At 48.8% G+C, this 13965-nt stretch overlaps 1 protein-coding gene across 6 annotated transcripts in view; it reads left to right on the top strand.

Moving 5' to 3' along the window:
- The window catches only part of PTGES (prostaglandin E synthase), a 31946-nt gene that overhangs the window by 11130 nt on the left and 6851 nt on the right, over nt 1–13965 (top strand). For 2 of the 6 annotated variants that reach the window (XM_026101821.2, XM_026101820.2), the window contains exon 2: nt 12259–12445. In XM_026101821.2, coding sequence (XP_025957606.2) covers nt 12338–12445 — 108 coding nt within the window. In that variant the 5' untranslated portion in view covers nt 12259–12337. The other 4 variants (XM_064523753.1, XM_064523754.1, XM_026101822.2 and 1 more) reach the window with 4 other exon arrangements.

Below are 13965 nucleotides of genomic sequence, written 5' to 3'. Positions count from 1 at the left end.
CAGCCTGAACGAGCTCTGAGGCACTATTTTTTATTAAACTAAGTAAAGATCCGTTACTTTTCCCACGCTCGGCCTAAGGCTTCAGCAAATCTAGCCACTCATGCTAAGCAAGTTTTATATAAGTTGTGCTAAGCAGCCATTTCTAGACAGTTTCAATTCACTATTCTTTAACAGTCTGTGGTTTAGTGATTAGATCTGGGGACTACATCTGGACTTCAGGGGTCCAGACAAATGCTGTCACCCAGCTCTGAGCAACACGGGGTAGGTCACACTTTCTGTGCTTTAGGGTCCTCACTGGTGAAATGGGGATGCGGTGAGACTTGGATTTCACCCCTCTCAATCTTGTCTTCGTTTTTTTTCATTCGTTTTTAAATTGAGCCCAGAATCTGAAACTGGAGACTGTTCCTGTTTGGCTTTGACTGGGCTCCAGTCTGGGGTTGGGATCTGCCTTATGGTTTTGTTCTCCAGGCTGGCTTTGAAGCAGCTGGAGTAGAATAGCTCTCACGTGAGCCTGTCTGATTTATGTGGCAATAGCTCTTATTGAGAGAACAAGAAATAATAGGTAAAGCCCATATTTACTTCTATCTTAAAAGTGGATTTCTGTTGCAAATAATAGCTTGGGGATGAAAATTGGGTGAAGGGGATGAAATCTAAATTTGATTAAATATGAAAACACTGTGCTTGACATGATAGGGCAGGATTGTTACAGGAAAAAGTGTTATAGGGCATGAGTAACACTGCCCTTACAAGCCACTTGCCACATCAGAGAGCCCATGACTAGTGTATTTCAGCCAACATACATAAAGTAGTGGTGTTATTAACCAGGCATCCCCATCCCATGCTTTGGGACCCTTAGGTGAAAGAGGATTTAAGTGTTCAGTAGTTTTTGAGTTGGACTAGAATCAGACGCTATGTCTGGCTTGAGATTTGCAAAAGTAAATGCCCTGCTCTTTCCCCCACCTCCTGTGGAAGAGCAGTAAATACAGGTCACTAAAATTAGTCTTGCATGGCAGCTATTCTGAGTGGCGTCTCTGTTATTCTTGCTCCTCTGGCTCCAACTCATGCCTGAATAAAGACCTCTGCCTGGTTTTAATCAGCTCTAGCAGTTGGCTTTGAGAAACAAGTAGATTCACCAGGAGAAAGTAAATATTTGCTGTTGTAACTGGTTTGTCCTCACAGGCCAAGCCTGACTGCCCTTGGAGGGTCGTGGAGGTTACAGAGCTGGGCTTTGCGCTTCTGAGCTGATCACAAGGCAAGAGAAGAGCACCAGGCGGCTTGCCAGCAAAGGCTGAAGGACAGCAATGCCTCCTCGGGCTCCTGGTTTGTTAGAAGCCTCTGAGGGGATCTGTAACCAGGGAACAACAGGCGCCAGGAGCCAGCAAACCTTGGCACCAGCAGTGAGATCTCCTGATCTGAGCTCTGTGCTGGGGTGAGAGAAAGGATGTGGTGGTTTCAGCCCTCTAGAGACTGCAGTGAGGAGGCTTCCCAGAAACGGCCCAAGGCCTGTCCATCCCTGTGGTTTGGAGGCCCTTGGCAGAGGACCGCTCGGGCGTCTCTCCTGTTTGTTGACTAGCCGTGGGGCGTGCAGCATGCGCCTTGTTGGCGGAGGTCTGGAATGTGACAACCGCGCAGCTTGGCGTCTCCTCCCTAAAGCTCCCCATCCTCCCCCAGGCTCAAGACCAAGCTTTCCAGCCCATCTCTGACCTGTGTGCTGTCTCTTCTGCCTCTGATGCTGGGGACAACTGTGAAGAAACCACCCAGGGTAACATCTCTTCGGACAAGGACTCCAATCCAGAGTGAAACCCTGAGACGACAAGCTATTGTGCAGCTGTTTCAGCTAAACAACGGAGGGCTTAAGCAGCCAGCTGGAAAAAAACCTGCTTTGTAGGGCCTGAGATGGTCCCACTGCATGTGGCCTTTTGGAGTTGACAGTCTCAGGCCCATTTTCCAAGGAGGGCAATATTCTCTACAGCCTGCCTGTGTTTATCATTACGGAAGTGTCACCCAGGGGTAAAACTCTGCCCTACCAAGGTTGGTCACCCCTTCACTGGGGATGTCACTTTGATTCCACACTAATCTTATGCAAAATGAATTCACTGAACTATTCCTGACTGCTCTCCCTTTTGCTGGTAGAAAAAGTGGCATCCTGGATTTTTCCAGGTTCTTGCTGGATTGGTTGGTTTGTTTTACTGCAAAAAAACTGAACTGAAGAATCCAGCAGCAAGTTTTAAAATCATCTATGTTTATGAGAGTTTGGGGAGGATCTTCTTGTAGGTTATGAGCATGAACTTGAGTGGCTGCAAACATACCCTTCAGTCAAAACCTACTTGAGCGCTGCAGTGCAAGGGAAAAACATCACACTGTACTGGAGCTCCTTTTTGGCTTCAGGGTGGTTCTGTAGACTGGACATTGAAGAGCTCTTAGAAACTGGCAGATGAATTGTCGTAGGAAGGCTGTCGGCACCAGCCCTGCTCCCATCCCTGCGTGGTGGGCAGTGCCCCATCAGGCACGCTGGGTGGCTTTCCCAGTCCCCTCGCTCCAGTTCCCAGGCTCTGCTGGCCACGTACAGGCTGTTCCTCCTGTGCACTGGGAGAGGCATGTCTGTGTGTGTTTCTGTGGAGGGACGAGGGCACGTTTATTGACAGCAGATCAATAAACAGTTGTTACTAGGTCTGAGTGTTGGGAAATGTGTCCCTCTGTTTTATGCAGGACCAGATGAATAGAGCGATGAGTTGTATTTAGTTATTTCACTCCTGCAGCGTCCAGCCGAAGTGCTCTGTGAGGACCTGTTAATTTATGCCTCGCATCCAAACAAATAGGTAAGTGTTATTCCCATAAGTTAGATACAGAGACAGATTCATCAGACACATTCATTCAATTATATAAGGATGCAGGGTCAGGAAGGGGCCTGAACGTGTTGGATTTTTTTTCCAGGAGATATGTTGCTTAACAGGGAGAAAAATGGACTGTGCTGTGAGTAGGAGATTGCGTGCAGGACTTTAGTTTCCAGCTATTGTTAAGATGTGTACTTGAGAGCTGGGAACCCTGTGGCTAACAGCGATTTGGAAAGACTTGAAAACGGGGAGATGGCAGTGCTCTAAAAAGACTAATGTCAGATCTGTGGTAATAGCATAACAAGAGAGAATACCATGTTGGAGGATACAGAAAGGCCCCGGAGGAAGAGAGGCGAGCTAGCCAGATCTATGGCCAGATGGCTGTAGAGTGAGTGTCCCAGGTCTGTCTTCTGTAAGAACATAGTTGGAATTCCTTCAGCTTGGGAGTAGCCCCTCTGGAGTACTAAATAACTCAGTGTGGAGTCATCCTAGACCCCTCAGTGAGGACTGGTTTGCCCGGGATGCATCAATGTTTTAAAGACAAACAAGCTATTAAGAGGCTGAAGGACAGTTGGAGAATAAGGGGTGAAATCAGTTGGGAGTCATGGTCTGGTCATCTGCTTGCTTCAGCGTTGGAGGGAAATGAGAAAGTATGACTGGAATAATCAAAAACATGGAAGAAATTGCCTTTGAAGAAATATGAAAGGGAATCAGACTGTGGTAAGGCTGAGTAAGAAGTGATTTCACAGCCATGTATCGAACAAGGAGTGGACTAAACCGAGTCAAGCAAGAACTGCTATTCTTCCTGAGCTGCTGTTTCTCTCTTCATGAAATGGGCAAGAGAGGAAGCAGATCCTGTAAGAAGATTATTATTATTATGTATTGTCATCTTAATTTATGTTTCATTGTGGAACTCATTGTCCCAGAAAGTAGTTTAATCTTAACTGTTTGGAAAGTGACTCGACACATATAATTATCAGGAGTTAGATCACCTATGACAGCAGCTTCTCAGGAAAGGGAATTAAACTTTGTGATTCAGAGCTTAAATTAATCTCTGACTTCTGAAGACTCGATGAACCAGGTTGTGTATGGGGCCAGGGAGCCTCGGTCCATCACTAATTACCGCAGGGGCTTGTACCACCTTGAAACCACAGTCAGCCTGCATCTGACATGGCTGGGCAGGCTCCCTGCTCCTCCTGAAGATCCTTTGCAACAGAGCTCAGAGGAGACAGGAATCAATGCTTCCTGCTCCCTTCCACCAGCGAATGCACACACAAGCCTTTCCTGAGGGTAGTGCTGTGTGGTGCTGTTTCCGACGCCGTTCTGTCCTGACTCTCATTGCGGGATGGCTCTAATCCTGCTAATGTGCCTGGAGCATCCCGTAGCCTCCTCTCTCTACCCCTGTGCTACAGCTGCCTTCCTACCCAGATGCTGCTTCTCCCCTGCTAATAGGGGAGCACTTCGTGTTCAGTTTTGCCTGAGTTGGCTGCGCTGTCAACAGAAACGTGTCGTGCTAGACAGATGCATTCTGTTGCTCTGTAAATATGTGTAATGAGAACATATCTCTTCACAGAGGATTGCACAGCGCAGTCATGGTTGCATAAACACAGGGCGAAGCAGATTTCTGAGCACACGTCATGGACACGCAGACATAGCCTGCAGGTCAGGAGACTGATCGAAGCATGGGGCTCAGGCAGGTTCCTAAGGAGTCTTGCTGATGGATTATTTGGATGGGGAAGAAATCTTTGAACAGCTAGTCCAAGCATCACTGCTTGTGGAGTAGCTTAGAGAGGCCTCCCTACTTCTTTGCTCCATCATTCAGGCCAAATTCTGGTGTTGACAGAATCAGGGGAATTGCTCTGGGAGGTAATATGGTCCTTCCCTTTCCTCGCTGTGGGTTTGGAAAATATGCACTGACTGTATTTAACTTCCAAATGCAATGCACACGGCACTGCACAGGGCATGTAATCCCTGCTCTGAGATCTTGATGTCCAGACATGAGCCTTTTAGCTTCATTCCCTTCTCTTTGTCTCCTGTTCCACTGTCTTGGGACATGACTCCAGCCTGGATCGTACTTTTTGGTCCCACCACTGTGAGCAAGAAGGCAGCTCAGAAGACAGAGCAATAAAAAAAACTTCCAGGCTATAGTACTGTAAATAATGAAGCTGAATTGCTCCCTGCTTTGCATGCTAACTAAGGTGAGGATGTATTTAGCATTGAATATGAGAGGGTGTTTATTATTAATGTCAGAGCCGCTACGTGGGCCGCCCTTTTTCTGGCTGCCCAGATGTGGTCAATGTAGTCAGTGCTGGTGAAGCAAGCGCAAAAGACACATTGGGTGTCTCTTAGCAAAGGGAGGAAAAAGGGAAAGTTTCAAAATGCATCTGGGTCATAACTGTGGGTTCACAAGTGACTTCATCCAAACTGTAGGAAACTTCAAACTACTGAGAAGCTCTGACTTCTCTCTGAGTCAAACCTCGTTAGTACAAGGGCCCTGTTTGCTGCTCTTGGTTAAAGGAGCAGCAGGGCCAGAGCGAGGATTGAAGGTGGTTGTGAGGCCCCAGGAGTTTGGGGTCTGCTAGTAAAGCTGCCCTTGAACAAAGCCTAGGGGAGTGCTAGACCTTAGTTTAGTGGGAGAACAGACCATCCAGCTAAGGTGATACAAAAACAGCCCCTTTATGAAGAGTAATCCAGCCAACCGGCTTTCCTCTTTGACAGGGTAACTGGGTGCATGGATGGGAGGAAAGAAAAGTGGAGGAGGAACAGGTACGATTTTAATTTTGGCTTAAGTGTTTCACGATGTCTGTCACGCAATTCGTAGTGAGCAATCTGGGAAAACACCGTAGATGAAAATCAATGAGCTGGGAGTGCAGATGTCCTTGGGTGGTTTGTGTTGGCTCACTGTCGAAGGAGGACTGCCCAGCTAGTGTCCCTTGTCTCCTGCTGGTACCTTGCTCTGAGAATGGAGAGCATTTAGCAGAGATCAGCTTGATAAGAGGTTTAGAAAACATGACCTATGAGGAAGGGTGGGAGGAATTGATCCTGTTTAGTCTAGGGGTGATTGAGGGGAGACATAGAGCTCAAGATTTTAAAAATAAGCTCTGTGTTTTGGAAACCTTTGTGGTGGGTGAAGCCCTACAGCAGGCCTTGAAGGAAGGCTGCCCTTAGAGTTGGTCTGTCCAGGATGGGGTCGCTGCTCTCAGTGAAGTGCAGCGAAACACTGACCTTTCCATTCCCTCTCGTGGTAGGTTTCCATGATGCTGAAAATGCCTTTCTATGGAGAAGGGGACTTACAATGATTTAAAATGGGCAAGCTCTGAAGCCTGCTGTTCTTCCTGGACTTCAGGGCAGGGTAAATGGCCCAGGAACTGGGAGGTACCGACCTGCCAAAAACAGTCCCTGTTCATAAGGAGGGTACTCCTTGCCACTTCTGAGGGCGAGCAGAAACCTGAGGATCAGCACAGCAGCAAATCACAGTCCTTGGTCAGGCGCTGAAGAAGAGAAAGGTTGTCTGGGTTTGTTTTCTCCTTTTCTCTCTGGAGCTGCTAATCTGCTCTTGAATGTCAGGTCTCCATAAGGCTGAGATCTGGGACTGCAGCTGCCTTCTCTTCCAGCCCTGTTAGCAAGCCAGTGGTCTTAATGCGATAAAACATTCCCCAATTCCCATTCCTTCATCGCACAGCATGTGGAGATGGGACCATGCAGTATCCTTTACCTTTGCTCTCCCTCCAGAGCATCAGACCAGGACATCTGTAATTACTTTGTAGGCTTCCAAAGGCTTGGTAAAGTTTAGAGAAGTGTTCCCTAATTTTGAAATTTTTGGCAGTAGGATTTGTTTCTCTTCCCTCCCAGCCTGGCTGGGAAACTCCCTGTTTTGGGGCAGTAGCATAAGTGAGTTTTGCTTGTTTACAGCTGATAGGATCCAGTTCTCAATGAAGAGAAACACATCACGAGTTGCTGCAGTGTGATTAAGTGAGAGAGATGCTGACTTCGCATGCCCCCCAAGCCCTCTCCTCTATGTCTCCCACCTTCGTTCCATGGCAGGAGCGGCAGCTGTGGCTCTGCTTAAAGCCAGCTTTTAAACTAGCTGGCTTGCTAGGAGAAGGCAGGGAAGAGGAGAAGCAAATTTCCTCTGCCCCTCTCCTCTAGCTGGGCTGCATCCCCGAACACACAAGTGCAGTGTAGCCAAGGAATTCTTTCCTCCAAGAGAAAGCCCATGGGTGCATCCATGTGAGGCTCAGAATAAGAAAAAATAATATGCCTCCCACATGCTCACAGCGTAATGGCCTCTCTTTCAGCAAGCGTCTCCTTGCCGGCCCACCAAAGAGGGACGTAGTGACTCCCCTGCCAGCTATGTGATTATGGCAATTTGTAAGTATGGTGCGGAGGGAAGGAGAGTAGTGCATCCTGGCTTGGCTGGGAGCAGGGCAGCAGCCTGGGGAGGCAGGAGGGACTAGTGGGTGGAGATGCAGGGAGGAGGCTGGAGGACGTGCCACTGCCTCCCTCACTTGGTCTTGGGCCTGGTTGGACCCAGGGCCAGCTGAGGAGTGGCAGCTTCCTCTGCTCCTGTTCTCTGCCTTAGACCTGGAGCCTCCACAGCCTTCCCCAGGTCTTCTCCTGCTCTGGGCACCATACACCTGGTCTTCCTGGGTACAAAGGACTAATCGGGAGAGACTAACCATATATGCCTCATTTCTGAGGCCGCTCAGGTAAATAGCTCCAGCCAGTAGAGTTGCAGGGAAAATGCTTTCAAATGCAACACAGACAAAATCTGAGTTTGCAGAGAGGCTGAACCAGCCTGTTTATTTCTGGAGATGCTGATGCTTTCGTTGTTGAGTCAGTTTGCAGGCTGTGGCCTCCTCCTGTCCTATGTGCTGCAAAGAGCCCAGGAGCCTAGGGCATGGGGATTTGCACATGGAGCAATGGGATTTCTTTCTCTCAGCAGAGGGGAAGATGGTGCATCATGGGTAGGGTTAAATGACCATCATGTTGGTGTGACCTTCTGTGCCGGCTAAAGATTGCATAGGTAGAGCACTTTTCTCTTTAATAAATAGCTGAACAACTCATGCCTTTACTTGAAAACATAGCTGCGTTTGATGAGCCAGAGCAGCGCCCGTGTTGCGCCAGGTTTCCGAGGGCTGGGCACAATACAGGGCAAGCGATCGCTGGGGCAGGGCATGTCTGCAGGCAGGTAACGAGGGCACCGGTGCTCACAGCGGCATCAGAATGAGCCAGGAATGCAGCTAAGCACTGCCTGAAGCCATGGGCTGAGCCACAGGCTTGGGGCAAGTAAAATCCCAGTTGCGTTCAGGAAAGGGCTTTGCATCTTCTCCACTAACAAGATGGAGCACATTGGAGAAGTGCCGCCCGCCTGCCTGTCTCCTCCAGGCTGGAACAGTCCCTCGGGCTCTTTACTGGCCAGGCTGCGAGATGTAATTGCTCGTTTGGGAAAACTTCTGGGAATCAGAGCTGTAATTGCCCAGGACATCTGCTGCCCTTTGAGATCAGGTTGGAGCCCAGGCCATGCCACCCTGGCCTACACATCCATACCGCATTGCCAAGGATTTATGGTGCAACCAGCCCTCTCATGTAGGTCCTGCTGCCGCTAGGAAATTCCCCTGCATAGCAATAGTGAAAAACAAAACTGCTCTGGCTGTTATAATACTTTAGTACAAGTCAGCTGGTTAAATAAATGACTTCCCATGTGGGAGTGGAGAGTGGTTTTTCTTTTTTTTCTTTTTAATTCCAGAATCCTTCCAAATATTCCTTTCAAAGCAGGATCATTATTAAGGGCTTCTATTTTTAAGTAGTTTTCTCAAGTATCTCCCAAGTATCTCTCCTTCTGCCTGCCAATGTTTAGTTCCTCTGTCAGCAAAACCCTTCATCTTCTCCCCAAAATTCCTGGGGTCATTCTAACCTGATGACTAAATCTTTAACCCTTTCAAAGCCTGACTGTGATTCTTATTAGTCACTTACACATAATTTAAAGACATACTGCTCTTAGGACCTAGTCTCATTCAAGTAATGGCTCTGTCCTAGCAGAATATGATCCTTGTAGGAGGATCAAATTGTTAACAGTAATGGCCTACTTCCACCTGAATTAATGGGATTGTTCAACATGTTCCTGGGAGCCAGCATTACCCTGCGTCAAGGAAGCCAGGAAGGTGAAGCTCTGTGGTGGAAATGTGTCTGACACCACACAAGGCGCCTAAGTTTGAGAAATCAAGTGGGATTTGGGATCCCAGGAGCGTTGCATCTGCCTTCTGCTCTGCGTCCCTATACACCTAGGTGCTGCGTCGATAGACACCAGCCCTCCCCTCTGGGGTTCAGCTCTGCATCACGGTGAAGGGGGCTGGAATACGTGAATATATGGAAGAAACAATTTCCTTCGCCCACTGCAGGTTTTTGTACGCGACGGAGCCCATACATCATACACAACACACGTGTCTGGGTCTGCCCCAAGGGCTTACGCCTAAACAAACTCTGTCGCTTGATCACTCCATTTGATTTAAATTTGTGCCAGTTGCTGGTGCAAATTGTCCAAGGATTCCTGTCAAAACTTGAATAACACTGAGGAGGACAAAGTCTGTGTGTTTCCGGCTAGCAGGAGAAGTCCTGGCCTGTCTGCAGGTGGTACCAAGCTTGCACATATTCCTGCTGCTCAGTGAGGCATGCGGGCTGCTTTGGGAGAAGACGACGGCAGAAGAAGGGAAAAAGGACTCTGTATTGAAGAGCCTCTCTGCTGGATCCTCAGCTGGTAAAAACTGGAGTGGCTCCATGGAGGGCATGATGTGTTGCTGAAGGGTCCAACTGCCTGCCCTGGCTCTAGGCTCCCAGGAGAACCAGATAAGGGGCTGCCTGAGAAAGTCTCACTCCCTGTTGCAGGGCTGCCCTGTCCCTCACATCATCAAGGCCCTTTCTGCTACGGGTTTGCTCCTTATAAACCACAGAGAGGGGAAATGGAAGCAAAAGGTGTTTGGGACGTGGCTTTGCCATGAACTGCTTCTGCTTGGCAATGGCAAAACAAGCATTTCTAGCGCACTGTTTAGCTCCAGGAAAATGTGAGTGGGACTTGGAGGTGGTCTGGTGGGGATGCAGGGCTGGGGTCCAGGGTGAATGCCCCATCCCCTACTGCAGTATTTGAATCCACGTGGCTGTGAAGCTGCTGCGTCTTCTGGTACCCCGTTCACACCCCTCCAGGGAAACAGCCCGTTGAAGGCGTTTGCTGCATGCTTGCTGAGCACCGCGTTGGGCTCTGCTGGGACTTGTTCTGCAGCCTCTCTGACTCCAGGGTGACCAGCTGTGAGTATCTCACCCTTGAAATTCAGCATTTTGGGTTTTCGGAGGCTCTCTGCACATTTGGAACCCTGTGGGGCTGAGCTGGTGCATCACGGTGACAGGAACAGCATCTTTGGGTTTGCAGCATTACCCCATGTGCGCTCTGCAGAGCAACCACAGCAAGGGGAATTCAGAGGCAAATGTAGAGACTTTGCAGATCTCTGTGCCTGGAGAAAGATTGTGTGCTTGAAGAGTTCTGGCTCTTAGCCCTGCCCTGCAGCGAAGGTTGTGGAGACTGGCAAGTTCACATGGAAGGAAGGAAGGAAGTCTGGGCTGGACGGGTACAGGAGAAGGCCTCCCTTGGCTGAGATGGCCAGAGCACGCAGCTCACATGTGAGGCTGGCCATGGCACGCAACAGTAAATGGCAGGAACAAAACCTCTTTCACAGTGCTGATCTCAGGAGAAAACGAGGCAGCCTCAAACTCACACCAGCACCCCAGACTAAAAGGCTCCCAAGCCTCCCCGGGCAGAGGGACTCCACCAGAGTCCTGTTCCTCGGGACAGACCTGTCCTTGTGCAACAGAGTCTGTAGCAACAGGACCTGAGTGCTGGTCCAGGGCTACATGTGGTGTTTCTGCTTGATTACTCTGGTCCCTCTTGGGATGGATGTGATTGATAATTTTTGCCCAATAGGCAGTTAAAAAAACTCTAAAGAACAAAACTGATCCTAGAAGAACCAACACTTCGATAGGTTGTTTTGCAAAGGACAAACCATCCTGCTCTGTAAGTTGTTTGGTTGAGAGATTTTGTGTGGTTTGAAACAACTTTTTTTTCCAAAGTGTCAGTTAATAAAAAAACTGCTCAAATCCTCAAAATGTTCATGTTCTATTCAACCTCTAAAATTTTTCATATGCTGGAAATAAGCCTCTTTCTTCTGTGTAAAGGAAACAAACCCTGAATCCAGCCCTTCAGTAGTAATAAACTTGAAGAGCTCATATCTGCTCCTGCACTGCGGGCTTGCAGGTTTGGTACTGCCAGCACTCAGGCGAGGACTGGGGAAGGAGGAGTTAAACCTTTGCATTCAAGGAGCAGCCTAGCTGCCAGCAGAGGCTTAGATCTTGCTGTTTCTTCACAAGTGTTCAAGAGCTGGAAGAAGTCAGCTGCAAATTCACATGCCACTTTCTAGACTGAGGATAAAGTCGTAGGGGATGCCACTGATTCGCCTCTTTCTTGGACGAAAGCAGCACAAACTGTATTTGGGGATGGGCAGGTTGGTTTTTATTTCTGCATGTGGGTTTGGGCTTTGCAGTTCGCTACCTGCCCGGCTGTGTTGGGAGGCAGGTCAGTGGGGGCCTCTCCTTCCGGACGGGAGATGCCCGGAGCAGCCTGGCAGAACGTATAGCCCAGGCGCGGGGGCAGCTGACAGTGGTGGTGCGGGGACGGCTCTGGCCCCTCTTCCTCGGCAGGTGGCTGTGGAGGGGAGGGCCGACCGCCTCTGCCGGAGCCGCTCAGCCGGCCGCCAGCGCTGGGCGGGACTGGGGAGCACTGGGAGGGCTGGCACAGAGGGGTGGGCTGCAGGAGCTGGGGACAGGAGCAGAGAAACCCAGGGCTGGATGCAGCATAGGTAGGTGCCTGCCTTCTTCCTAACTCTCCCTTCTTCCAATTGCTGCACAATTAATCAACTCATTAGCTGGGGGGCAAGCAGTGCCCGCACCGCTGATGGGCAACTGATGATGCTAATGATGCTCTTTGCAGCTCCGTCCTGCTGGGTGCAAACAGAAGGGGAGGTGGGGCACGGGGGTATCGTGGTGTGGGGGGGTTTAGGGAGGGCAGGAAGCTGACCTGTGGGTGGGCCGATGTTCTCTGGGCCACACGGTCGAGGGGGTTGTGTACCAGCTTGGGACATGGAGTCCCATGGAGTTGGTTGCAGTAGGCAGTGAGAAACGCAAGCAGTCTGCAGCACGGATCAGCGCGAGCATGCTGCTCTTGGTTCCTCGATTTGTTTTTCATTCACCGGGAGCTCTGCCACATCATCTGCTCCTGTCCAGCCTGAAGGGGAGTACTGGGGCCATGGGCTTTCCATGAGAAAATAGTCGTAGCTTCTGTTGTGTTTAAACATTGCCGTTCCTTCCCCCTCTCCCACAGAGCCCTCTCGTAGCTGAAGCAAGATCTCCACTGGCTGTAATTGCTACAGACGACAGAGCGTCTCCCCGTCTTCCCAAAAATGATGGAAAACAAAGTGTTTATGTCATTTCTGTTCTACAGCACAATCTTGATTTTAAAAATGTACGTTGTTGCCATCATTACGGGACAAGTAAGGCTCAGAAAGAAGGTAAGTTCCTCCAGTTTCCTTTTCCTCCCTCTCCTCTTCTGGCTTTTTCCATGGGTTTATGTTTGGCTTTTTTGCAAGTCCTTTCTGAATTTAATCCTGTAAAGGCTGACAAAGTTTACTGAAGCAGGTTGGGTTTTATTCGACTTAAGTTGAAAGCAAAACTTGTTTTATAGCTGCAGCAGATAAATATCTCGCTTTTCTTTGGCTCTTTTTGTTTGTTTCTACCATCTGTAGCTTGATGTTTATCGTTTCTGAATCCTAATCTAAATAATAATTTCAGATCTAAAATGCCATGCAGGTGAGCTGCTTCTGGAAAGAGACTCTGTTTACAGTTAATTTGCTGTGTCTGGAAGAAAAGGAGAAAAGTGAAAAAGGTTTAAGAACAAATCATTGAATTGTGAGAAAGAATTCCTGTAGCATAGCAGAAAGCTTTTGTGCTTTCAGAGGCTGAATCCGTGCATGAATGCTCCAGGAGAACACAGAGTTGTGAGAAATAAAAACAATAGCTGGAGGAAATAATTCTTGGGCACGGGGGGAAATACAGTGAGGGTTGGGAACTCTGGCTGCGGTCACTGTGCTGTGTTAATCAGACATTTTATCACCTGCAACCCAAACTGAACTCATAGCAAAACTCAGCTGTCTGCAAAAACCACTTAAAAGTATTTGAGAAGTTTCCAGCAGTATCAGTGGAGTGGGAGGGAGACATTTGTGCTCTCAGAGGTAATGCAAAGATGGATACTTTTGTGCTGTAGCATCATCACTGACTGATTTGGCTTTTCCCCTTGTGTTTCTGAATGATGCCTAGTCCTGGGACAGTCTGGGCTTGCAGCATGGTTAAAGAAAGTGCTAGGGTCTTTTCCAGGCTGCAAAGTCAACCTGTTGCGTGTAGCCAGGTCCCTGTGGAACAGCTTCTCAACATAGGTGGGGAGCTTGTATAAATAATTTTTATTTGTGAGTTTACTGGGTTTGGATCCGATTCCCCCAGGGCTTGTTTCCCTCTCTAGCTATTGCTGCAAAAAATCCAGCCAGGGAATTTTCTGTCTCATCTGGGCAAGCTAATCTGTCCCTTCTGATGATCTTTTGCATGTTGCATTCAGAATCTGCAAGCTCTGTGCTCTGTTCCAGAAGTGATCTCATGTGAAGGCTGGCAAAGTCTCCTTTAAGGGGGTTGTGCCGACAGAAGTGGACTGGGATCAGGCCTGCAAAGGAACTCCAGGCGCTCCCTTGAAGCCCCTGGTTTGGGATCTGCTCTGTGAGCAGAGAAGGGTTTTTCAGAAGATAAGGAAAACGCCTTGGGACATGCTGGGTCTAACCTCCAGGAACTTGCATTTTGCCTCTGACATATTAGTGCAATTGCACTTGTGTTTGTGAAGGATGGTGAGAAGCAGTGGCTGAAATGTCTCCTTAGGCAGGGATAAATTCCCAATGGTCTTAAAAAATGAGGGCAAAACTTCAGCCTGTAAAATTCCTGAAAACATTATAAGTTATCAGAAGAGGGAGTAGGATGTATTAGAGTGGAA

Source organism: Dromaius novaehollandiae, chromosome 20, assembly GCF_036370855.1.
Source record: "Dromaius novaehollandiae isolate bDroNov1 chromosome 20, bDroNov1.hap1, whole genome shotgun sequence".
Lineage (NCBI taxonomy): Eukaryota > Metazoa > Chordata > Aves > Casuariiformes > Dromaiidae > Dromaius > Dromaius novaehollandiae.
This window is presented reverse-complemented; position numbering and strand designations above follow the sequence as displayed.